The 27,391-nt window shown below is 40.2% G+C and overlaps 2 protein-coding genes across 2 annotated transcripts; both read right to left on the bottom strand.

The window, feature by feature from the left end:
* Positions 1-26: 26 nt before the first annotated feature.
* LOC133712298 (UPF0481 protein At3g47200-like) lies at positions 27-4,112 on the bottom strand. Its single transcript, XM_062138410.1, has 2 exons — positions 3,506-4,112; positions 27-1,748 (listed from the first exon to the last, which is right to left on the bottom strand). The coding sequence occupies exon 2, from the start codon at positions 1,697-1,699 to the stop codon at positions 176-178; it is 1,524 nt and encodes a 507-aa protein (XP_061994394.1). The 5' UTR covers positions 1,700-1,748; positions 3,506-4,112; the 3' UTR covers positions 27-175.
* An 11-nt stretch (positions 4,113-4,123) lies between these two features.
* LOC133712299 (UPF0481 protein At3g47200-like) lies at positions 4,124-6,011 on the bottom strand. The gene is made up of 2 exons (XM_062138411.1): positions 5,668-6,011; positions 4,124-5,567 (listed from the first exon to the last, which is right to left on the bottom strand). The coding sequence occupies exon 2, from the start codon at positions 5,529-5,531 to the stop codon at positions 4,155-4,157; it is 1,377 nt and encodes a 458-aa protein (XP_061994395.1). The 5' UTR covers positions 5,532-5,567; positions 5,668-6,011; the 3' UTR covers positions 4,124-4,154.
* Between the last annotated feature and the right edge of the window lie 21,380 nt (positions 6,012-27,391).

The following is a 27,391-nucleotide window of genomic DNA, read 5'->3' as shown; positions in this document are numbered from 1 at the left end:
AGAAGAAGAAGAAACAGAGAATGAAGAAAAGAGGAAGAAGACTACTGTATTTCTCTGTAAAGGTTTTACAAATTAGAAGGTGATAGCAGTGACCTTATTGTAGTAGCCTCTCAAAGTAACAATGTACACTAAAATGAATGCTTAATCTACAAAGTAAACGAGTTACAAATTAACATTATCGAAGGGAATAATAATATTGCTTCATGGCATATATGGTTTGAAGTATGGTGACTCCCAAAAGGACAGAAGCTGCAATCAAAGAAGTAACTTTCCAGAGGCTTGTTGAAGTAACATTCCACGTTAGATAATCACGCTTCAACTGTGCAGTAGTTCGTAGCTCACGCCTCATTCTTTGAAGCTTTTTGTCCTGTGCAACTTGGTAATGTTCATTTACTTGGTAGCACAGTCCATCATACAAGAACTCCTTAAGCGAGGTGTCCTTATAAAGCTTGTTGAAGAATTGATACGTGTCTAATTCAGCACTCCGCCAATTAGTAGTTATTATGTTTTTCTCACAAAACAAATTCATATCCTTTTGTGAAGCGATGAGGTTATCCATTAGAACCACATATGAAGTTATTTTATGCGAACATCCATGATAGCATTGCTCAAATGCAATCAAGTTCCTGAAGAGTGATTCTGTCAACTCTCCAATGACTAGTGGTGGAATAGTAAACACTCCATCTTCGAATTCTATGTCCATTATGCTCTTCCTATCGCCGGAATCCATTCTGAATACGACTCCTGCCTCTGATAGAGTAGTGGCCGGATGCATAAACTGTGTCTTAAGGCCGTAGGATGGCGGGTGAAAATTGTTATAAACTCTGTCTTCCAATTCTATATTCACTATGCTGTCACTGATGTCACTTGCGACGTCTGAGAGAGTAGTAGTCGGATGTATTTTCAATTGCGTGTTAGGACCGTAGAAAGATTGCTGAAACCGATCATCTTTGAATTTGAAAACACTTGAAGTTCTTATGAGGTCAAGTATGTGCAAAATTTTGTCGTCATGATCAGGATCATCATCAAAGTGATCAGTGTCTAGGAAAATGGTATTATGATCTATGAAGCGATTGGAGTTAAGTCCCAGTTGTGGTTCTGAGTAAAAGATGACAAGCAGAAGTTTTTTCAGGGAGCAATCAACAGTCTCCTTCGTAAGGATATATAAAGAGTTGAGAACAAACCAAGGAAGCTGATTCTCAAGTAGCAAAAGGTCATGGCATAAATACTGAAACATGCAATCCATGTTGAATATCGGGTCATTGATGCTGATATCTTCACTAAACCAAAGCTTCCGAAATAGTTCGATTATGAACAAACCATCAAGTATCATCATTTCAATGAAGTCATTCTTGTTTAGATGATCAAGTGGTTCTGCATAAAACTCACGGGCATGTTTCTCAAACTCGATAATATTAATGCCTTGAATTAACGTTTTCAAAGTTACATTCTTGCGCAAGAGAAGGTTACGCAAATACCAGAGCTTCACATTTTCCATGGGTTGGAAGTGTTTACTGCCTCGATCATGAAAGGGTCCAATTTTGACAACATCAGGTTGATATGCCTTTGGATTTTGTCTCCTAATAACCTGAGGAACTCTGAAAATGCAGCACTTGGCAGACAGGGGTGAATCACAGTGAAGTTTTGAACTAATGTTGTTTTCCAATGCTTCAACATTGATTTCTTTATCGTCTTCCATGACAATGATTCAAATCTTCAATCTAATTAGATGTACCTAAATCAAAAGACTGAAACAGTATAGGTTGGCACGGGATCAATTTCGATGATTAGTAAAATCAAGAAAATTTTTAAGTGGAAATACACTACCATAGTACTAGTACTAGTTCTTTCAAAAAAGTTGCGAAAATAATCGTATAGCTTGAAGGATAGAAAAAGTGTAGAGAAAACATTGGAATATGAGGAATTACAAGTGTTTAAAAGAATTTGAGCCTCTCTTGTCATTGTGACTTGACTTGGCTTTGGTTGTGAAGCCTAGATTACTTTATCAAAGTATTCACACACGGTGCCTTGGGATTATATGACCTCCATGTCATCTAATATAAATTGACCACGTGTATGACTTGAAAATTTGCCACATGTAATAAATTTGTAGTTATCGGTGCTTATCTTGTGTACTTTTGTTTTTTAGTTGTGAGTAAAAGCTATTGTTTTCTAACTTATGCTTATACGTGCTTATCTTGCCAGACAACTAACATGACAACAAATGTGAATTTTTGAAAAAATGCCTCAATACTATCACGAAAAATCTAACCACTTGTATTCCTTATGTACTTGTGTTTCCTTTTTGATGTGGGGGTTTTTGTCTTTTTTTTTTTAATAAATTAAATAATGAATCAAGCGATATTAGCTCCTCAAAAGTAGACGATTTAGAGAGCAAAACAGTCAAAACCTGCGTTGGCCAAGCTAGAGATTACTATTATGTATATATAGCGTCACGTGTATGGATGAGGGAGCTCCACGGTAAGATAATGACATACTTGTGATAACAGATAAGTACCTGCTAACCAAAGCCACTTGTAAAAGGGGTCACCACTAAAAGGAGAACAAAATAACATCACCTCTCCACACTAGGTCTGACACTCCCATTACTATGCTAGAGCGCCTATGCTTCTCACTTTTAATCTCTTTACTTACGGTGCTTACTTTCATGAAGTGGACGTAGCTAGCCTCACACGTTCAATTTGGTAACCTTCAATTAGAGGAAGGATAAGACAAGATCGGGCCAGATCGGAGATAGACTCCAGGCAAAACCCGCCGGTTGGAAGTAAACGGAGAGGAGAAAACCGAGAAAAGCTAGAAATTAAAGACTCCCCCATCTCTCAGGCCAACATCCAGATCAAAAAGACCTAGATCGAGCAAGAGAGGGGGGAGGAGAAGGAAAACTATACTGATGGGTTTTCTAGACAGAAGGCAGAGGAAAAGTCCCTAGAGAGAGAAAGCGGTTAGTCACACCATATCTCTATATTCCTTATGTTTGATTATAATAGATCGAAAGTTCCTCACAAGTCATAACCATAAAATGATTTGTCATTCTAACTTTAGCTAGCATAAATAACAAATAACTCCATCCCCACATATCATTAAAAAGAAAATACCTATCTAGAAGCATTAACATGTTCTTAAAATATTTCATCTTTAAACAGAGTATTCTCAATAAATAACCAGAAATGTAAATGCAGATATTAAGTTACGAATACTAAGTCCAGGCTTTCCAAAAAAAAAGTTACAAATACTATTGAATCAAGTGTCTTTAAAACGTGATTTCAAAATTGAACAAACAAAAAAAATGTTATAAAACTATGTTATGATTTCCGAGATGAGGAGCAGAATTGAACAGAGGTTGACAATCAGATGCCCCCTCAACAAAGAAACAAACAAAAGCGCTCCAAGAAGATAATAGAGGATGGTTAAGACATTGATATCAAGTACAAAAACAGAGGAAAAAAATGTTGAGAAGAAATAATAACATACAGAAAGCATTTACCTTAATGAAGTTCCTGATACCAAGCTGTTCACCGCATATTCATCAACTTAGTGAAGGGGGAAGGATTGAAATAGAAACTTAGAAGAGAAAGGGTTACAGAAAGTTCAAACCCTCAGTTCATCTTTTATAGAGTTAACAGTTCCAAGTCGACCTCTTCAGCATAAAGAAAGTTCAAGTCAACCTGATCAACCTGCAAAGGTCAAGCACTGACCCAGTACGTCCAATACTGTCGATGGTCAATATAACTTCTCTTGCACGAAAATTAATATTTTCGATCAAGACTAATATATGCATTTGATTCTCTGCTTCTAGAATGCATTGTCTGCATTCAACGGTATTGATCTTATTAGAGTACCATTTGGTTTGGTTTATCCGATCAGTGATCTTAATCATTTCATACCAGCAAGTATTTGATCGATCGAACTGACCATTTAACCCTGTCTTTTACCCACAAATTCCATCAATCCCAGCAAAGGTCAGAAACGGGAGATTCATTGAAGAGGGGCACTATGTAATTAGAGGTTTAGACCAATTCCAAACACATCTATACCTTAACAATTGGCTTTTGGAATGGTAAATAACAGAAGTACAAACATTTGACCTTTTGAATGGTAAATAGAAGAAATACAAGAACCATTGATGGTGGTGATTAATAGTATTCCAGAATGGTATATATGATCTCCACCAGAGTGAGAACCGAAAAAATTATGGCTACAGTCAATGAGATAAATTTCCATGGATCAGAACAGTAGGTGCGTTTGAACTTTTCTTGCCACATATTCCACTTGTGATCATAATGTTTATTGAGTTTACTGCAGAGTCCAGCATAGTAGAACTGATTGAGCTCGGTGTCATAGTAAAGCTTGACGAAGAACTTTGAAGCATCCTCATCGCTGAGCCAGTTATCAATTATTTTTTTCTCACAAAGAAACTCCATGTCCTTGCTGGAACTGATGAGGTTGTCCATTAAAACGGCATAGGATGTTATCTTGTGCGATTGACCAGGACAGCATTGCTCAAAGGCAATGATATTTCTGAACAATGAATCCGTCAACTCTCCAATTGCTAGTTGAGGAATTTCCAAAGTCCCATTCTTGAATTCAATGTTCATTATGCTTTTAGCATCAGCGGAGGATGCCCTTCGGAATTTAATACCGGACTCTGAGAGAGCAAGCGCAGGATGCATCAATTCTTTCTCCGAGTCATGATAGAATGATAGATCAAACTGATCTTTTTTTTGTTGAGACTGATCTTTAAATGGGAAGACTATCGAAGTTCTTATCAAATCAAGTATGTGCAAGATTTTGCTATCATCGTCATCTACATCATGGACATTATTATTTAGATGGTGCAGATATGAACGACAATTATGTGCCAGTTGATGATGTGAGCTGAAGACAGTGAGCATTAGTTTTCTGAGGGAGGGGTCATCCCTGGGGTCTAAGGTAAGGGTATATAAACAGTTTAGGACAAACCAAGGAATCTGATTTTCTAGTAGCAAAAGGTCATGGCATATATATTGAAACATGCAATCCATGTTGAATATGGGGTCGCTAAATTTAATTTGCCCATGATCCTTATCCCTAAACTTCCTAAATAGTTCTAGCAGGAAGCAACCATCTATTATCATCATTTCTACGAAGCTGCTCTGGTTAAGATGATCAAGTGGTTCAGAATAAAAATCACGGGCACGATTCTCATCCCTAAAAATGGCTTCAATCAAATGTTTCAAACTTATATTCTTGCGTGAGAGAAGGTTATGTAAATACCATTGCTTCACGATTTCCATGCGTTGAAATGATTCACCGCCACGATGAAAGGGTCCTATTGAGACAACATCAGGTGTGTATGCCTTCGGGTTATGTCTCCGGAGAACTTCGGGAACTCTGAAGATGCAACATATGTCAGAGAATGGTAAATCGCGGCAAAGGTTTTCCATCATCCTGTCTTGCAGTGCTTCAACATCTTTATCTTCTATAACAACTGAAATATGACTTGAGCTACTTCTTATACCCTTGATTGCCATGGCTGTTCTTTGTATCTAATTAACTTTCTCAAAAGGCTGGAAAAAATTCGAATGAAAAGAAAAAAAATTAACATCGTATGTAAACAATTAAAAGAAAAGCCTTTTCGTAAAAGCTTGAAATACAAGTATAACTTACCTTGCTACAAGATATAATATGACAGAAATAGAATCCGGCTAGCAGGAATTGGAGCAATGAGATTATTTAAAACCAAATTGAATTAAGGGAACTAGCTGCTCGATCGATGATAATACCAGAATCCTGCTCATCTTCATCTTTAATAGATTCAAAACTCAAAAGTCAACCTTCTTTCGTGCAAGTTAAGTGGTTTGACTAGCTAATGTTTTTCTAATTCCTTATACTAGTCATCTATCAACGGTTACTGCGAAATTACTCCTCTTTTGCTGGAAAACCAAAAGCCGCCTACTAAGAGTCTAAGAGTATTTTACTTATAATATATTAAAGTGCAAACGCGCGCAAGCTTTGAAAACATGTATTAACAATGAAGCTTTAATCACATTGTCTGCTAAATACTCTGATAGTCTGATATCTTATTGTGCATATAATGAACTTAATTAAGAAAGAGAAAGAACAAAAAAAGAACAAGAAGCAAGTTTTATTGCTATAAAAAAAAGGGTCATTGACCCAAAACACCAAAATTAAATAAAATTATCCCACTTACTCCAGCAACAAATTTTTATTCTCACTTATCCAGTTTAAAATAAAATGACAATTTTACCCTTGAATTAATTAGTTAATTACATGTGCCCCTCTCTCTGTCTCTCTCTCCTCTCTCTCAACCCCCTGTTGAGATAAAAAAAAAAAAAAAAAATAATGAGCATATGAGGCAAAAAAGGAGCAAAATTCCATGATGCCGTGCTACACTTTGCTGGGGGTTTTCTTTATTATACAAGATAAAGTTCCAGCCAAATAATGATAAAAAAAAAAGAGAAAGAATAGGAGTAGCAGGAGAGAACGTCTCAAATCAAAGACAAGGACAAATCATCTTCAAGAGCCTTGGAAAAATGAGACTCTAGCTATTTCATTTCAAGTGGGAGTCAACAACATTTACGTTAATCTCTCCATCAGTCCACTATATAAAGCCAGCAATATGGACGCGGAGGACGGAGGGAGAAAGAGGAGAAGATAGCCGAGGCCCTGCTGCAAGCAAGAAGAATCCAACAGCGTGAAGTTCACCACAAAGGTTGAGACTCCCTCCCTTCCAAAGATCTCCACTTTCTTTGTGTTCACAGGTTTCTCAACGATGCTGCATAAAAGAAGACATGCCGGAGCAGCGTCTCCAATGAACATGCCGGGCAGCGTCTCCGATGAACATGCCGGGCAGCGTCTCCGATGAACCATGTCGGGCAGCGTCCCGATGACCATGCCGGGCAGCGTCCCGATGACCATGCCGGGCAGCGTCTCCGATGACCATGCCGGGCAGCGTCTCCGATGACCATGCCGGGCAGCGTCTCCGATGACCATGCCGGGCAGCGTCCCGATGACCATGCCGGAGCAGCGTCTCCGATGGACCATGCCGGAGCAGCGTCTCCGAAGATCATTGTAGTTGCACATTGGGAAACCATGTCATAGCTGCATGCTTCACCGAGCTCGCTCTCAGCAGCAACAAAGCAAATACAAAGCTGCTGGAGTACGATGGTGCTAAATGGCAACAAAGGGAACCAAAGGCCATAACCATCCCTGCTCTCTGTCAACCGTCATAGCCAAACAGCTTGGCCCAAATTTCATATCTTGTTTACAAAGGACCAATCCACCCTCTATCAACCACCACAGCTCCTGTACTTGTTTTGTACCTGCATAAAAAAATAATAATAAGGTTAACAAAAGCCTTGAAATTGCAGCAGTTGGTAATACAGATGATAGGCAGCGTCTTCATTGAACAAATGAGATCAAATGTCGATTACAGAGGTTACCGAAGTACAAAGCAAAAGATACAAAAGAAAAGGAAGCAAGAATGATGTTCTGGTGGCATTTACAGAGGAGAGAGTTCCATCAAATTGCACAAGTACAATGAGAATGACAAAAGCAAAATGACAAGCATGCGTTCTCGGGTACGATGTGTCAAGGTGCAAACAAGTATAAACAGAAGAAGCAAAGTGGAATGAGGTGGAATAGCAAAACAAAGTTCAAAACTTGATTATGGTGAATTGCTACACTTGGATGATAGAATGCAGTAGCGTCAAGACCATTTGTCCTTTGGAAAAATCAAATTCAACTATTCAAAGGCTGTAGCAAGTTTTAAGCCAATATTGTTGCAAGAAATCGAAGCGGTGCTGATATAAAAAAAAGCTAAAGAACAAAAGTCTCTGGCGGTGACATCCTTGTGTAAAGATAAAGCTTTAACCCAAGTCTTGGTCAATGTCAACAAAGCAATTCCAGACACTCACAAATGCACAAAGCAATATAAAGGGAAAAATTCACCAACGGTGTCTGGACACTTAGGGGACTTTCAGAATGATACCTGAACTTACAAAGTTATCAATGTGATACATGGACTCATTTTTTCGTATCAACATCGTACCTATGACCAATTTCCGTAACGGCTCCGTGACGGAAATTGGCCGTAGATATCACATTGATACGAAAAAATGAGTCCAGGTATCACATTGATAACTTTGTAAGTTCAGGTATCATTCTGAAAGTCCCTAAGTGTCCAGACACCGTTGGTGAACTTTTCCCAATTTTGCACGTGCGATGCACGGGAGTCACTTAATGAAGACAAAATGACCGATTTACCCTCAAATTCTTTCTTTTCTTTTTTTATTCTTCTTTCTTTCTTTCTTTCTTTCTTTCTTCTTCTTCTTCTTTTTTGGTTTCTTCTTCCCCTGATTTGAATCATCAAGATTCAAATCATCTTGCTCGTCCGATTCCCACCGCCGATCGCCGATCAAACACCGCTGTTGCGTGTCAATCCACCTTCATGCACCACAGATGTTTCTGGTTCCCCCAACTTCAAATCCTATATCAAATTGAAATTGTGCATTGAGGCTTCACCGCTCACTCCGAGTTCATCCCCGCCGCCACCGCCAATGACTTGACCACCACCACTCTCGTTCTCTCCTCCGACCCCCTTTTATACACCATTGATCAGAAACTCAGACCCCGCCAGCCCTCCACTCTCAAATCACAGCTCCAATCCCACCCCTCCATCCTCTCCTTCGTTCCCGACATGCAACACCACCTCCATACCATCCTCACCTGCAATTTCATCGGTTTAGCCGACAACTTCGGCCTCTAGCCCAACTTCGATCAGAGGCAATTTTAGGCAGACAAAGATTAACAACTTCGGCCTCCACACCATCCTCACCTGCAAAAAATTTGAGCTGTTCTTATTCACCAGCTTCGCCACTCCGCTGCTACCCACCATTGTGCCTCGCCGATTAGTAGACAAAGAACTCGGAGCCTCCACCATCGAGAAATTGAGGCTCACGTTCTGCGTGTCCTGCGCGGCGGATATCGGCATCGTTGGAGAAAATGTTGTATGAACATAAATTTAGTTTGGGTTCCACGGTGGCAGCTAGTCGAGCTCGTTGATTTCGGCCTTGGCTTTCTTGATTAGCCAATCGACGACCTTGCTAGGCTGGTCGTATCCAAGCCAGTCCTGCATGTCGTAGAATTGAATGGCGGTGTGGGCGACGAGCCTGATGCTGCGGTCCCTGGGGCCTTTGGTGGTGCAAACCTTGCTGTGGCGGTCCTTCCGGCCGGTGGTCCTTAGAATGTGGCCTTGAGCCTCCACGATTTCGCTAGCGGTGGAGGAAGAAGCAGTTCTTATCCCCAAACCCAATCGAGAAGCAGCGGAGGACGACGTTGTTGTGCGGTGGTGGAGGTTGTTGTGGTCAAGTCATTGGCGACGGCGACGGGGATAAACTCGGAGTGAGCGGTGAAGCCTCAATGCACAATTTCAATTTGCTATAGGATTTGAAGTTGGGGGAACCAGAAACCAAAAAAGAAGAAGAAGAAAGAAAGAAAGAAAGAAAGAAAGAAGAATAAAAAAAGAAAAGAAAGAATTTGAGGGTAAATCGGTCCTTTTGTCTTCATTAAGTGACTCACGTGCATCGCACGTGCAAAATTGGGAAAAGTTCACCAACGGTGTCTGGACACTTAGGGACTTTCAGAATGATACCTGAACTTACAAAGTTATCAATGTGATACCTTGACTCATTTTTTCGTATCAATGTGATACCTACGGCCAATTTCCGTCACGGAGCCGTTACGGAAATTGGTCATAGGTACGACGTTGATACGAAAAAATGAGTCCAGGTATCACATTGATAACTTTGTAAGTTCAGGTATCATTCTGAAAGTCCCCTAAGTGTCCAGACACCGTTGATGAATTTTTCCCCAATATAAAATATAAAACGAAAGTTCTGGCAATGTTGCAGGCCATGTGAGAAAGCTTAATTAAGCTGAGAACAAAACAAAATGCTTAATTAACAATTGCACAAGTTACAAGCTTGATGAGGTGTTGCAAGAGGAAAAAATGAAGAAAGGTCTGGCATTGATTTTATAATCAAGTTTGAAGAGTCAATGAGAGCTTGGCGGTGGCTCCAGTTTTGTTTCAATTAAATGAAAGGGAAAATCATCCAAACAGTGTCTGAACTTTTCCAGACTATTAATTTTCATACCTATACTTTGAAAAATATCAAAATGATACCTGAAAATTTAAGCCCGACCCAATTTTCATACATGGCAACAGTAAAAACGTTAATCCCATTAATTTTTTAGGGGTAAATCCGGTACTTCCGAAACAAAAAACTTTTTTTTTCTGGAGTGAACCTTCTTCTTCCAGCTGCTTTCGAATTCTTTTCTTTTTTTCTCACAATTGATTCACTTCACTGATTCTTTCTTTCTTTCTTTCTTCTTCTTCGAATTGCTACTTCATCAAACCAAGGACAAAGCGCTCTCTCTATCTCTCTCGACTTCGTGCCCCATTTTCGCGCCACCGATGAACCCGCACCCAGCCCACAACCCGCTTCAGATTCACCCGCCCACGGACGTCCGATTCGCGCGGTGGAACAACCCCAACGCCGAGAAATTCAACCAGCGCCGCCGCCCCCAACAAGTAATCGATAGGCACGCCTTCATTTCTCTCAAGCCCTTCAATTCCAGGCAGAAAATCCAAGTACTCTGGTGGCTGTCGTGGGACGAATGGGTTCTTCTTCAGTTGTGGAATTGCTGCCTAAAGGTTCTGGTGGCTGTCATCTAGTTCGAGGTGTTTTTTCGGTTTGTGAAGCAGAGAGTTGAGTTTGAGGTAGATGAGTTGAGGCTTCATAGGGAATGGGTCAGAGGGGCTTGGGTTCTTCATCTGAAAGAAGAAAAGAGGGTAAGTGGAGTAACTTTTGGGGCTTTTTGTTGGTTTGATTTGATTTTGGTGTGGGTGAATTGATTTTTAGGGATGTGATTTTGGTTTAAAGGTTGAAACTTTAAGGTGGGTTTTGGGGGAAGGATGAAGATAATGAGGGAATTGATTATTGTTGGGAGGTGATTATTTATGGGTTTATGAAGCAGGTTAGTATTCCACCTAGAGTTAAGGTTTCTGAGGTTAAGGAAGGAGTAGAAGATGGATCCTTTGGGACGAACCACATATCGTCCACAACCTTCAGGGAATCTCAAAATGCTTTAACTCTAGGCCTCTTAAAATTGGGACGAAACCCATTTTCTTTTTCAGGTGTTTTCAATGTAACCATAATGCCTAGCTTCCAATAATTTGTCCTCAGAAAAAAGTCAACACCAGGCACAGTAGAAGCTATGAACTTGAATTACAGGCAGAAGTAGAAATGGAAGTAGAAGAGCCAGTAAGATTTGTACTTAAGAAGCAGACAATGATTTTTGCATTGATGAAGAAGAAGATGATCTGGAGGATGGTGAGGGTGGATCAGCGTACTTCATCGGCGTCCTCTTCTGATCACAGTTGCAGAAATTTGGAATACATGAAGTACCAGATTTACCCCTCAAAAATTAACGGGGTTAACGTTTTTACTGTTGTCAGGTATGAAAATTGGGTCGGGCTTAAATTTTCAGGTACCATTTTGATATTTTTCAAAGTATAGGTATGAAAATTAATAGTCTGGAAAAATTCAGACACTGTTTGGACGATTTTCCCTAAATGAAATCAATGAGAACAGGACAATTGCAAAAGTTGACAAAGTACAAAACAATATAAAAGGAAAAAGAAGGATGGTGGTTCTGATGGTGCCACAGACCAAAGCATAGCCTAATTAAACTGTAAAAGACAAAGGTTTAATTAGCATGTCCAACTCTTGTACTGGGATTGTGAGCAAAACAAAGAAGGTCAATGTTCATCAATTCAAGTCAGTTGGGTTTGGCCTTACCCACAATGTGTCAATCTTCGAATTGGATGGCTCCGCGATGCACAGAGCTCCACTCTTTCCAAAATTGTTGTAAAATGCTATGGAAGAAAATTGGATGTCAGCATCTAGCCTTCTGAATTATAGAGCTAAAAGCGAAGGCAGGGAGAGAGGTTTACTTGGTTCTCCACAGAGAAAAGCAACTGGCCAAGTTTCAAGCTTCGGTTACTCAGAGACTTTTCGTTGGAGACCCATGCATGTGTTGGCCTCTCCAAGTTGATTTCGGACTTTGAGTCCATCTCTAATTCGACCTGGTAATGGTACAAACCCAAGCTCGCATTCTTCGTGGTTTGGGGATAAGACGAAGCACAGGGATGGAAAAGAAGAATTGAAAAATATTAAATTGCAGCTGGGTGTCCTTATCAGATTTGGGCCTCCAAGAAGGCTGGGCCTTTGAGAAGTCTTTAAGGGGTGTCTGTCCTGATGCCCAAAATAAAAGTTTATGCATGTCTCCGGATTCTAAAATCGAGCCTCGAAGTTCACTCGGTGCATCAAAAGTCCCCGCATTAAATGTGGGGTCAAGAGAGCTTCATGAATCGAGGAATATGATTCACGAGGGTACAAAAGAAGCCCATTCCAAAATTTGGGCCTGTTGAAAGAATTTGGCAAAGCATGACGCTATGAGTTTCATTTCCAAATACCCAGGCTTTGGTTTGGTAAAAAATGCTCCGGAACCTAAAAAATATCCTTTTGGTACAAAACCAAGAAAAATCCCAAATTCTCAAAATACATGAACTACAGTGGTTTGATCCCTTCAAAGGGTATGTAGGCAATCTAGCGACCCAGTAGATGCAACCACAAATTCAAATCGAATCCCTGACTCCACCAGTCAAATTCAGCCAATATCCGAATCTCTGACTCCACCAGTCAAATTCATCCAAACACCAGAAAAATAAAATCATTCCCAAAATACCCAAAAGCAAATTCAAGGGCATTAAACCCTCACAAATATCTCAAACACAAATCCAAAAATAAATGGGTCATCTACCCATTTAAATCCCAAATGCTGGAACTACATATGGTTTGATCCCGCAAGGGTATGTAGGCAATCTGGAATCAAATGATCTAGATGCAACCGCGTCCTAAACACTTTTCCTATCCCAAAAATCCAAGCCCTCCAATGGGTCATTCACTCATTGGAACTCTTGAACTACGAGTGGCTTGATCCCCTCCCGGGTACGTAGGCAACCCATTCCAAAATTTCTGGTGCAGCCACAAAAATAAACAACCACACATTGGTTTCTTTATAAATGGAATCAAATGGTGTTCCCTTGTAACAAGGGATTGTAATTAAGAGACACATTTTGTCTTGAATGGGTCGAACCCGAAATAATTAAAACTCTATTCTGTTAATGAATACGAGTGAAATTACGTTGGGTGACATTTTACACTCTGTGCAATTTTTGCTCAACACCCCCATTCTCTGATCTACTCTCTCTCTCTCTCTCTCTCTCTCTCTCTTCTCTCTCATTGCCATTGTTAGTTCCCTCATACCTCAATCTCTCTTCATTTCACCCCCTGATCTTCGATGCCGATCCAAATCTCAATTCTTCAACTAGATTTCCATTAGATCTGAACAACCAAGAACTGCAGAAAGTATTTCTTGGTGGTTGGTGATGTCAAAGCCGACGGAGACGACAAGTTCCAAGGCCGGAGGGGCCGCAAGCATCTCCCGGTGGTCGACGACAATGATTTTGGGTCATGCACCAACTCTCTCCGACCATTGCCATCAAGAAATTCAAACAGTCCTGCCTCTCCGGCAACCCCGATGCCGCAATGAAAGTAGAGGCTTGTCGGAGAAGCCTGCGAAAAGCATAGCTTTTTCTCATCGTGAATCACGGCGTTAAAGAGAATCTCATAGCGACGGCGTCTTTGGTTTGCACTTCTCTGAAAAACAGAGGGCTCAGTGGAAAGCCGGCGAGCACCAAAACTACAAGTCAAGTTAGGAAGATCATTATCCATAAATATATAATATATATTATATTCAACTTTTTCATGCTTGTTAAATCACGTGGAGTCCACTGTTTATTGCTTGCTTCTTCTCTTGTAAGGTGGTAGTTACTATTCCATGATTAATCTCATTTTTTAAATCATAATAATGGAGGCATGCATGTATTACCCCTCTATTGGAAAGAAAAAAGAAGTTTTGAATGTCTATTGCCCCCTAATAAACGTCTATTACCCCTCTATTGGAGGGCAATAGACGGCTATTGGGGGGCAATAAACGTTTTGAATTGATGTAATCTCCTTTTTTTTTTTTTTTTCTGTAATCAAAGTTTTATTTGTCTAAATTTAGGGAGATTAGTTCTCATTCTGGCAACTGAAAGTCCTATTGGGGGGCAATAGACATCTATTGGGGGGCAATACATGGCTGACAGTCATCTATTGGGGGGCAATAGATGGCTGATAGTCATCTATTGAGGGGCAATAGATGGCTGATAGTCGTCTATTGGGGGGCAATAGACGTCTATTGGCCCCTCTATTAAAGGGCAATAGATGTCTATTGGGGGCAAAAAAACTTTCCGGTGAGATTTTCAGCAAATTCCAGTGGGCAGCAGCCGGTGACCGGAATCTGGCGACCGTTGACCGGAATCCGGCGGCTGGTGACCTGAATCCGGCGAAAGTTGGCCGGATTCCGGCTCCGGCTAAGTCTCCCATGGTTTCTCTCTCTCTCTCTCTCTAAGTAATAAAGGGGTGAGGGTAAAATGGTATTAAAAAAAATTAAAAAACAAAAAAAAAAAATCTTAATGGGGTATTAGGGAAGACCTCTTTAGAGTGTTCTGAGTAAGAGGGAATTAAAAAAACTTAATGGGGTAAGTGGGAAAAAAATCTCTAAAAATGATGTAAATGGACAAAAACCCTAAAATAAATATAAGGGTGCGGCTATTGTCACCCTATCATTTACTTTGTTCACCCTACTTGCTCATTACACCCTACATTTTAATTTCAATTATTAAATTTACTTATTTAACCCATTTATCTTTCCAGAAATATCCTTATATGATATATCCAATTAAAAAAAAAATTTAACAAAAATCTCTCATTTTATTTATACCAATAACAAAACTAAAATATATTAAAGTTTCTTAATAAAATCATAATCTGATCTACTTCCTTTTTTTTTTTTTTTTTTTTTTTTCATTTTCAATGTTCATCTATTTTAATCTATATCAAAATATTAGTAAGTTAACAACCTATACACAATGAAGAAAATATTGATTTTTTTTTTCATGTTTTAATTTTTTACTTTCAATGTTCATAAAGAATATTGCAAAGATTTTGATGAAGTTAACACTAATGGTTTTGTGAATTGATAACGAATTAACCCGAGAACAAAAAGACAAAAAAAAGAGTAATAAATTCAAATTTGGGTGGAGAAGAAGAAGATTAATGTTATCCAATGAGAAATTAAGTAGACTTTGTATTTAATTAATTAGTTATGTATTTAGTTTCTTTACAAATTTAGATTTTAGAAAATTAGTGTACTTATTAGTCATTTTGCACTTGGGTAATATAGTCTTTCAATAATTCAAATGTTTGTAGGGTGAATAAAAAAAAATGATAGGGTGGCAATAGTCGCACCCAAAATATAATTAAGTTCATTAATTTCGTGGTCATTGGGACTATGTCAAAGGATTAAATAAGGGGTTTTGTCCATTTACCCCATTTCTAGGGATTTTTTTTCTCCCTTACCCCATTAAGTTTTTTAAATTCCCTCTTACCCAATACACTCTAAGGGAGTCTTCCCTAATACCCCATTAAGATTTTTTTTTTGTTTTTAATTTTTTTTTAATACCATTTTACCCCTCACCCCTTTGTTACTTAGAGAGAGAGAGAGAAAATGGAAGAGAGAGAAACTATAGGAGACTTCGCCGGAGCTCGTCACCGGCCGCCGGAATCCGGCCAACTTTCGCCGGATTCCGGTCACCGGCTGCCGCCCACCGGAAATTGCTGAAAATCTCACCGGAAAGTTTTTTTGCCCCCAATAGACATCTATTGCCCCCTAATAGAGGGGCAATAGACGTCTATTGTCCCCCAATAGACGTCTATTGCCCCCTAATAGACGTCTATTGGCCCTCAATAGACGATTATCAGCCATGTATTGCCCCCCAATAGACGACTATCAGCCATGTATTGCCCCCGAGTAGACGTCTATTGCCCCCCAATAGACGTTTAGATTACCAAAATGGTAATTAATCTTCCTAAAACTACACAAATAAAACTTTGATTAAAGAAAAAAAACGAGGAGATTACATCAATTCAAAACGTCTATTGCCCCCCAATAGACGTCTATTACTCCCCAATAGAACTTTGGGTCGCCGGAATAGGAACTAATATTCCTAAGATTAGACAAATAAAACTGTAATTAAGTAAAAAAAAATGAAAAGATTACATTAATTCAAAACGTCTATTGCCCCCAAATATGGATATTAATACTCGATTTCTTTTTTGTCCTAGGTAACAAATATGAATATTAATCAAATCTACAATATTTAATCCAAAGGATAGTCATGTAATCTCTGCAACTCATATCAAATTATGTCTGTTCGTGGGCTATTGGATGGACAAGAAAGGAGGAAAATAATATTATGGCAAGGTCTGTGTCACTGGATGACTCAAAGTGACCAAGTTTTTGACATGTATTTGATTCATGTGGTTACCATGGCGACCTCTTTTGTATTAATTATAATGCACCGCTGCACACCTAATGATGAAGATGATCAAATCCAGAAAAAAATAAAAAGTCACGAACAGAAGCAACAAAATGCATTAAATTTGACATTTTAATAGCAATAGAAACCTCAAAGACTGCCTCTGGCCCTCTACAGCAAAAGCTTCACAAAAAACTAAGTTTCTAAAGCCTCCCTATTTCATAAGCAACAAAAACAAAATCAAAAATGGCTTCCAAAAACCCACCGACCCAGTCAGTCAAAGGTGCTTAATTCTCTCCTCCATCTCTCAATGACTCTTTATCACACATACAGACCCATTTTGCTTTTTGGACTAGAGTTTCTGATACGAAATTGTATAATTTGAAGGGAAATAATACCAAGGACTCAAGGAGCAGCGAATCGGCAGTGGTGGGTGCCATCTTCAACTTCAGGTAAGCATTTCAACCATTTTACTGGGGTTACAATCTCCTTCTGTCCGGAAAGGTTGCGCCGGAGATTGGGCTTCTCACTAAGCTCGATCGTGAACCTCACAATTACCGCCGGCCTACCTTGCACAATCGATGGCGCCGCCTCGATTGGATCTGCACCTTCACCGACGTAACACCTCTGTGCGGAGGACATGAGGCGCGAGGTGGCGATAATGAAGGATCTGCCTTAGAATTCGAGAATTACAGGCCATGTGGCCGGGAAACTTTCTCCGGCGAAGAGGAGAGAGAGAGAGAGAGTTGCGTGCCTGTGTTAGCTGGAGAGAGAGAGAGGGGAGAGAGTGGATTAATGATGTAATTTATTTATTAGGTTGAGGTCAGAATGGTCATTTTACTTTAAATTGGGTTAGTGGGAATAAAAATTTGTTGCTGGGGTAAGTGGGATAACTTTGGCTCATTTTGGGGCTTTTGGTCAAGGAACCATTAAATAATAGAGTTTTTGTCCATTTACCCCATTTTTAGAGATTTTTTTCCCACTTACCCTATTAAGTTTTTTTAATTCCCTATTACCCAAAACACTCTAAGGAGGTCTTCTCGAATACCTCATTAACATTTTGTTTTTGTTTTTTTTTATTTTTTTTAATATCATTTTACCCTGACCCATTTGTTACTTAGAGAGAGAGAGAGAGAGAAAATGGAAGATTCGCCGGAGCCCGGTCATCGGCTGCCGGAATCTGGTTACCGGCCGCCGCCCACTCGAATTTGCTGAAAATCTCACCGGAAAGGTTTTTTTGCCCCCAATAAACATCTATTGCCCCCTATTAGAGGGGCAATACCCCAATACACGTCTATTGCTGTCACGCCCCTGATTTTTAACAAAATTAAAAATCGATATATAACCTCATAATTATACATGCGTGAACGTTCAGCCATCAATACCAAATACCTGGAAAACTTTTTCCCTTTATACAACATACATATTGATGCCCTGAACCCATTATGTCAATATTGACCCGCCCACAGAGTCATATATTACATAAGCTTACGAATTAAATTGTCAACAACAAGATAAAACGTAAAAGCTCGTCAGAGTTTACTACAAAGCGGAAGTCATAACAATGGCAAAGCCAATCAAATTTGCTTCCTACCAGTTCTGCTGCCAACAAGCTACCTCAGCTTCAGCCACGATTACCCTGACCTGGAGGATTAACCCCTACACCGTTTGAATAGTGCACCGGGTTGTCACACAACAAACCCGGTAAGCTTTTGCAAGCCCGTATGAGTAACTCAAAACAACTCACACCAAATCACGGGATAAAAGCCCGCACAACTCACGCCAAACACGAGGAAAACCTTTCGACTCGAGAATAAGGAAAACATACCATGCTTCCCAAAACAATACTCTTTTCCCAAAAGGAAATCACAAAAGTCACACAGTGGCAAAATCATATAAATCGTTAACCTAACAATTCAAATATGATAAATCAATCCAACCTGGATAAAACACGTCAAAACGGTCCAACCTGGACAAACACATACGCACATCAATCATACCTATTGTTAACCTCACAAATAGCATATGATTCTTTTAGTCCAACCTGGACAAACACATTAAATCGGTCCAACCTGGACAAAACACGTCAAATCAGTCCAACCTAGACAAAACACGTCAAATCAGTCCAACCTGGACAAAATACATCAAATCGGTCCAACCTGGACAAAACACATTAAATCGGTCCAACCTGGACAAACACATACACACATCAATCATACCTATTGTTAACCTAACAAATAAAATATGATTCTTAGTCCAACCTGGACAAAATACATCAAATCGGTCCAACCTGGACAAAATACATCAAATCGGTCAAACCTGGACAAAACACATATCAACCATATCTATCGTTAACCTAACAAATAGAATATGATTCTTAGTCCAACCTGGACAAAATACATCAAATCGGTCCAACCTGGACAAAATACATCAAATCGGTCCAACCTGGACAAAACACATATCAGCCATATCTATCGTTAACCTAACAAATAGAATATGATTCTTAGTCCAACCTGGACAAAATACGTACCCAGGAGTCGTAAGTAACCTACTTAGATCCATGAAGTACCATAGCAGACAGACTAGAGCTCTAACTGAATATATCGTAACCTATCACCTCGGCCAAGGGTCAATCTTACGATATACACTGCCTGAGGATGCAACCTGCAACCCCGGATCCTTAGGCCAACCTGACCTTCAGATCAAAACATTAAACGAGTCGCACCGGACCCCAAATGTCAAATCAAATCAAACGGAGACATCACAACCTGTGACTCTCACATCCTCAGACCACCGGTCGTCGGATCAAAACATTAAATCAACCAAAAGGAGAAATCACAACCTGTGTGTCACGCCCCGAATTTTGAATAACCAATTCAAATCCGAAACATGAATAAACAATTAATACAAATAACGTTCTGAATTTTTTTCTCAGAAACAAACACACCACTCGCCACTCAACACAAAACTCGAAAACCTCGAGTTAATTATTACAATTCACTCTTACAAAGTAAAATTGTAAAGCTCTAAATGAGCATAACAAACCTCACAATATAATGCTGTAATTCACATAACACTACTCTAAGCTGCCCGATCACCGTCCTGGTTCTCCTGACCTGCAGGGTTATCCGCTACACCGTTTGAATAGTGTACCGGGATTGCAACAACACAAAACCCGGTAAGCTTTTGACAGCCCGTATGAGTAAAAAGAAAGAACTGTTGATTTATTAAATTTCAGTTCAAGTAAAATTCAACAGTATTACGTCTGCAAAGAGACATCAAACCACTCATGTAAAACCACAAGGAATACATTTTCACAATCCTCAAATCACAATACACCACACTGGTCCTGCAAAAACCCAACCCACATAACACCACTTTGGTCCATCCCAACAGCACGTTAGAGCTCTAACCACATCGCTACCAGTCACCTTGGCCTAGGTGCAAGTAATGCGACATACTTCGGTTAATAATAAACCGTCGCGCTTTGGACATCCCCGTCCTCAGCACCATATACTTCGGTTAATAATAAACCGTCGCGCTTTGGACATCCCCGTCCTCAGCACACAACTTCGGTTAATAATAAACCGTCGCACCTTGGACATCCCCGTCCTCAGCACACAAACACTCCGGTTATCCTTAACCGTCGAACTTCAGACACCTCATCCTCAGAACCCTACATTCTCTAACTCTATACATCCTCCAATGTAAATCATGAATATTAACAAGAACTCATCAATCATGTTCATCACATATAATTATGGTAAGTCACATGTCAATTCATAATAATTTAATCATCCCAATTCCACACTCTTCAATGTCACACCATTCACATATAATCACGTAAGTATATATATACGTAATTATCCGCTCAGGGATAATCACTAATACCAACTATAGTTCACATGCAATAAAACCGAGAAATTCATTTGTATAGTAAAAATCATTTTACTTACCCATGGACCGTAGTTGATCAAGTCCATATGATTTTAAAACAAATATTTATTCCATAAATATTTTCACGCAATTACGACAAAATAAGGTAATTAAATTTATTCGGTTCGTAATATGAACCACGTGAGGTTTACTCACCTCTAAATTCCCGCTGCGTCTTCTTAACAGCTCAAAAACAACGATCCGAAATCGTTCACCAATCAATCCATCAACCACCTAGTCAAACACGATCTTAACTTAGAAATCATTCATAGACCACACATATACAGAAATCCAACGGTCGGATTCTAATTTAATGATGATCCAACGGTCAGATCAAATTTATATGATGATCCAACGGTCGGATCCTCACGGATCGCCCTTAGGATCATCCTCCAAAATTATCACGAAGATCCAACGGTCAGATCTTCCTGAATCGCCCTTACTAACATCTCCACAAAATTATATGAAAATCCGACGGTCGGATTCTCACGAATCGCCTTCCGAATCACTATTTCTCAAATATACGAAGATCCAACGGTCGGATCTTCGCCCGTGACCTCACAAAGTCACCGGGACAGTCATACGATCATCATATCAAAATTATAGGTTCATCTGACGGTCCTAATTCCACAGATCATAAATCTAACGATCGAAATCGATCGAAATCTCAAAATTCATAACTAATTCATACGATAACCGAAAAATGCGTATAATACGCCGAAATGATCGTATCGAAACATAGAATCATAAAATGGACAGAAACTAAATTTTTGACCTCCGGAGGTGGCCGGAAAGGGCCGCCGGAGTTAGGGACAGAGCCACCGCCGACCACCACAATTGGTATCGGGGCTGTGCTTGTCCCCTTCGTTTTCTCATTCTGGACACTTTTCATAACTAGCACAAGACCAAAAATGACAGGAAGGGATCGAAATGTACCAAAAACCAGTCGGTGGCCGGAATTTTTCCAGAAACCGGCGAGCTCCAAAATCGACGTGAAAATTACAACCTCACGCCTCGATCCCTTCTGGAGAATTGTTCAGAACTTCCTTATGAACTCAACAAGCCAAGAATCACAAGAAACGATCGTGTATAGCTCGAGATATCTTGATCCGAAGGTTGGTTGTTCGATCCGCACGGGTCGAGCTCCGACGAACGTGAAAACGTTCGATCCAGTTCCGATCCTTCTTGGTGCTTGTATAGGAAGATGAGGCGAGCTCAATGAGCCAAGAATCAAGTGAAATGGTGCTCTGTAGCTCGAGATATCGAGTTTGGAACGAAAACGAGCTAAACCGGACTCGGGGTCGCCGCCGTCGCTGCCGGCCGTGCCGCCGCGCAAGGTTACCTCCGGTAGCTGCGCAAGGTCGAGGCGAAGCCGTGGAAGGTGGTCTGAGGTTGTTTGGTGGTCTGTGGTGGACGGTGCAGCACGATGAACAAAGCTCTGTTTTGTTTCTTCGACTGTGACGAGAGGAAACGAGAGAGAGAACGAGAGAGAAATAGAGAGGAAAGGAATTAAGTTTCTGCTGTCGGTCGATCGAGTGTCGGCAACAATTCATAGTGCTCTAATCGACAATCATCATGAAAGGTAAAGAATGAAATGATCATGTTCCTTGCTTTTGATTAATTATAAAAAATCCGGTTATTACAATCTACCCCCCTTAAACGAATTTCGTCCCGAAATTCAAGCACCCAATTCCACAAAGAGCTGTGGATACTTCACTCTCATGTCAGACTCTAACTATAGAATCTCCATCTTTTCCAAATCTGTAGTAATCTACAAAGCCTCAGCCCTTTGTATAAAATTACATTCCTATGGCCACTAAATCCTTTCATCACAAACGTAAACTCACAACACAACTGCTCAACATCACTCCACATCAATTACACAAAATCATCACATGGATCATCACATAGATCATCACTTAGATCTTCACAGAGATTATCTCATAGATCCTCACATAGATCTTCACCCTGTACTGGCATACAAGCACAGTAAACACTCCCACAAAGCGTTTCGCTACTCAATTAGCATCACTCAAAACAAATCATCCCCAAAAGCACGCCAATAAAATATGTCACCCAGTGACGATGACTTGGGCTTGCTCAATCCTTGGCTAAGCATTAGGGCTGGCCAATTGGGCCGAAGAACCGAACCATCTACATTTCGAACCGGCCCAAACCAATTTGGGTTTAACATTTGGGCCTACTATTCGGGCCGAACAATTGGGCTCACTATTTAGGCCTACAAATCGGGCCTAACATTTGGGCTTACTATTTGGCCCACAACTTTTTAGCTCGGCTACGGTATGAAATTGTACATACCGTAGGTATACCGTATATACGTATGCATACCATACAGACTGTATATACGTATGCATACTGTACAACCGTATATACGTATGCATACCGTACAGACCGTATATACGTATGTATATCAAGCATATACGAGATCCAAAAATATTTGTAAGAGGTAAGGTTCGAACTCCCGACCTCGAACACGAAGGTTTTGCTCCCAACCACTGAAGCAAGAGCTGCCTTCATTAATATATGCTCACGTGTTATATTTATTATGTCATAAGCGACATAAATAAAATAACAGGGAAGGCAAGGTTCGAAACCTCAACCTGCCGCACGAAACCTTTTTCCCCCAACCACTGGAGCACAAGCTGTGCTTAATATAATGTGTACAAATGTTATACTTATTATGTCATAAGCGAACATAATAAAAATAAACGAGAGGCAAGGTTCGAACCTCTGACCTCTTGTACAAGAGCCTTGCTCTTCAACCACTAGAGCACCAGCTGCTCTCGTTACTATCCATGCAACTTCTTTTATTTATTCTATCATAAGCGATAGAATAACAACAAACTGTCGGTACACTCCACGTGCCACGACACGTCTCTTCCGTGATTTACGGAAAGCAAATCACTTTCGGATAAAGCTGTCTGCCACAGCGTCTCGAGGTTCGGCCTGTCCCCTTACACGCTCTCCACGCGCCAACAACTTTTCCGGGTTTTCGGATGACTTTAATCCAACGCGTAGATTGAATCTCAGAGATCGTCCATCCAACGGTGGAGATCTGCTCACCTCGTTCTATAAATAGGTGCATCCTGGAGAAAAACTGTTCACACCAAAGAAAAGAATTTTTCCCCAGCCATTCTCTCTCAAACTCTGCAGTCTTCCTCTCGAAACTCAAATCCTTTCTTCATCAATTTCAATCCTTCTCTTCTGATCTTCTCTCCCATTTGAAGATTCGATTTCATCTTTCCTCTGAGAATCTCAGATCTCCAATCACCAGTTCAACAACTCCAATCCTTCTAACAAAATCTCCCTCAAACACTAAACCATGTATTCCTCGATATTCACATCCTCTCACCTCATGACCCAAGAGCCACGAACTCTGCAACTAATGGAGCTCCAAACCCCGCAACAAATGGAACCACAACAACAGCAACCAACAGAGGAGGGAGGAAACACCCAAGCAGCTGGAAGTAGTGCCAACATGGATTTCTGGCGAAGCCGTACCAGATGGATTCCTACTCCAGAACAAATAAGAATCCTCAAGGATCTTTACTACGTCAAGGGATTTAAGTGCCCATCTACAGAGCACATTCACGAGATCTGCCTCCAGCTGAACCAGTATGGACATGTTGAGGGTAAGAACATTTACTTTTGGTTCCAGAACGTCAGGGCTCGAGAGAAGCAGATGAATAGGTGTAATCAGGCTGCTCCAGTGCCCATGGGAACTAGTTCTCTTGGTACTGGTGGATCCATCGATCTCAATTTTGGGTCCACTGGTTCTACTGGTGCTGGTGGATCCATCGACATCAATTTTGGGCCAGCTGGTGGATCCATCGACATCAATTTTGGGTCCACTAGTTCTACTGATGATGGTAGATCCATTGATCTCAACTTTGGTTCCACCTATTCTACTGGTAATGAAGGATTTCTTGATTTAAATTTTGTTTCAAATTCTTCCTCACACTTCAACACTAATACCAGTACAACTCTTTTGGCACAACAGGAGGACAAACATCCCTGCAACAACGAGGAGGAGATCACCAGGAGGTTGAAACTCTTCCTCTGTTCCCCGTGCACGGCGAGGACGTCTTTGGTAACCCGAAGACTACTTCCGAGGAAGGTAGCGCATTTGGTTACTATTCTGGTGGCTCAGGCGGTTACCACAGTGGCTCTAACGTTTCTCTTGAGCTCAGCCTCAATCCATCCGGAGCTGCTGACTAGGCTTAGCATAGCATAGTGCTCGTTTTCCCTTTTGTAATATAAAATCAATAAGATTGCATGCATGTCGTTTCTTCTTTTTGTTAAACCATCAACAACACCAAGGATCAACCTTGGTCACCCAATACTATTTTCAAAACCATTGACAACTCTGCTGCACACATCAATCATAATGATTTATCACAAACAATCAATTAAGTTGCACAGAGGTCTAGCTAGCATCCTCTGAGTCAAACCAAACACAAACAATTTCGTCGCTAGAATTCAGGGATTAATAAAGCTAAACACTTCCCATTCAGAAACACCTATAGAGCACCAAACTTAACACCTCTTATGCTCGTGATCCTTAGAACTAGAACACTAACATATCCTTCACTGGGCAGGAAAGTACATGTCTCAAAAGAATGCTACAAATTCGCTCCAAGTCATTATCGATAATTCATATCCTTAGTACCAAATCTAATCATGGTCATGTTTCACCTTAAAGAAGGAACATAGCCACATTCTTCTTCTTTCTCAATACAGTACCATCATGGAAAAATACTAGCTCTAATGAATCTCTACTCAAGTAAACTCTCACCTTGAACCTTCAACTCCTTAAGTTCAGTTTCATCCAATAAAGCGACATTAATATAGGTATCTAACCTGGTATCACCTCGATAACAAACTCCACCACCCTCCTTATAGATAACCTAAGTATCTCCAAATTACCTCACTACACTCAAAAATTTATATCAATCTCTTCCCAAACCACAGAGTCAAGAATCCTGTTCAATGGCTAACACCCTAACCAAGGTGAGTTCTATCAAATGGTTACATCACACAACTACCACTAAAGCACTACAAGCACTGCCATAAAAACTGTTATAAAATAAACACTACTGGCACCACCACAAGGCTGCCATATGCACAAGTCTGCTATAGACATCAGGGAAAAACCCATACTTTTACTCATAACTTTTCCTTCTAAAAGTTCATCACGTAGTGTATATAAAATCACCACACAACCTTCTTAGTCTACACTAAGAATTCAATCTCACACAAGGTCAGCATAATTGCCTCAGAGTCACTTTAATCACGTATCACATGTCAATTACCAAAACTCCACTAAGACGTCTCTTTATAAAACAAGATATCTAATCCTTGATACGTACACCCCATCTAAACATCTGTACGTCCAACTTAAGAAGACAAAATTTATAACAATTCATACTCGTATCCACACTAGGTACGTGCATAGGTCAACATCATGCCTTCAACCAAACACTTCAACATCCAAAAGGACCTCACTTCCATAAAACAAATCTCACCGACTCATCAGAGTTAAATCTAGAGGTCTCTATTCCTCGAAGATTACAACCTGCGGAAACTAAACTTATTCTAATACGAACTTAGAAGACAACTCTACCGTCCTACAGACATACACGCTGTCTAGACCCCATACTAAGACATACCCAATGATTATACCAGTACCGAAGAGTATATGATGGGGATCCGCTGCAGACGGGCCATCACTCGGGGAGTACTGATTATCACCAAATATGTACCTTACGCTCTGATACCAAACTGTCACGCCCCGAATTTTGAATAACCAATTCAAATCCGAAACATGAATAAACAATTAATACAAATAACGTTCTGAATTTTTTTCTCAGAAACAAACACACCACTCGCCACTCAACACAAAACTCGAAAACCTCGAGTTAATTATTACAATTCACTCTTACAAAGTAAAATTGTAAAGCTCTAAATGAGCATAACAAACCTCACAATATAATGCTGTAATTCACATAACACTACTCTAAGCTGCCCGATCACCGTCCTGGTTCTCCTGACCTGCAGGGTTATCCGCTACACCGTTTGAATAGTGTACCGGGATTGCAACAACACAAAACCCGGTAAGCTTTTGACAGCCCGTATGAGTAAAAAGAAAGAACTGTTGATTTATTAAATTTCAGTTCAAGTAAAATTCAACAGTATTACATCTGCAAAGAGACATCAAACCACTCATGTAAAACCACAAGGAATACATTTTCACAATCCTCAAATCACAATACACCACACTGGTCCTGCAAAAACCCAACCCACATAACACCACTTTGGTCCATCCCAACAGCACGTTAGAGCTCTAACCACATCGCTACCAGTCACCTTGGCCTAGGTGCAAGTAATGCGACATACTTCGGTTAATAATAAACCGTCGCGCTTTGGACATCCCCGTCCTCAGCACCATATACTTCGGTTAATAATAAACCGTCGCGCTTTGGACATCCCCGTCCTCAGCACACAACTTCGGTTAATAATAAACCGTCGCACCTTGGACATCCCCGTCCTCAGCACACAAACACTCCGGTTATCCTTAACCGTCGAACTTCAGACACCTCATCCTCAGAACCCTACATTCTCTAACTCTATACATCCTCCAATGTAAATCATGAATATTAACAAGAACTCATCAATCATGTTCATCACATATAATTATGGTAAGTCACATGTCAATTCATAATAATTTAATCATCCCAATTCCACACTCTTCAATGTCACACCATTCACATATAATCACGTAAGTATATATATACGTAATTATCCGCTCAGGGATAATCACTAATACCAACTATAGTTCACATGCAATAAAACCGAGAAATTCAT

The sequence above is a fragment of the Rosa rugosa genome, chromosome 5 (assembly GCF_958449725.1).
Source record: "Rosa rugosa chromosome 5, drRosRugo1.1, whole genome shotgun sequence".
Lineage (NCBI taxonomy): Eukaryota > Viridiplantae > Streptophyta > Magnoliopsida > Rosales > Rosaceae > Rosa > Rosa rugosa.
This window is presented reverse-complemented; position numbering and strand designations above follow the sequence as displayed.

Bases quoted from the DNA above. Each gene is read 5' to 3' on its own strand.
- LOC133712299 (XM_062138411.1), bottom strand. From the start codon at position 5,531: ATGGCAATCAAGGGTATAAGAAGTAGCTCAAGTCATATTTCAGTTGTT.
- LOC133712298 (XM_062138410.1), bottom strand. From the start codon at position 1,699: ATGGAAGACGATAAAGAAATCAATGTTGAAGCATTGGAAAACAACATT.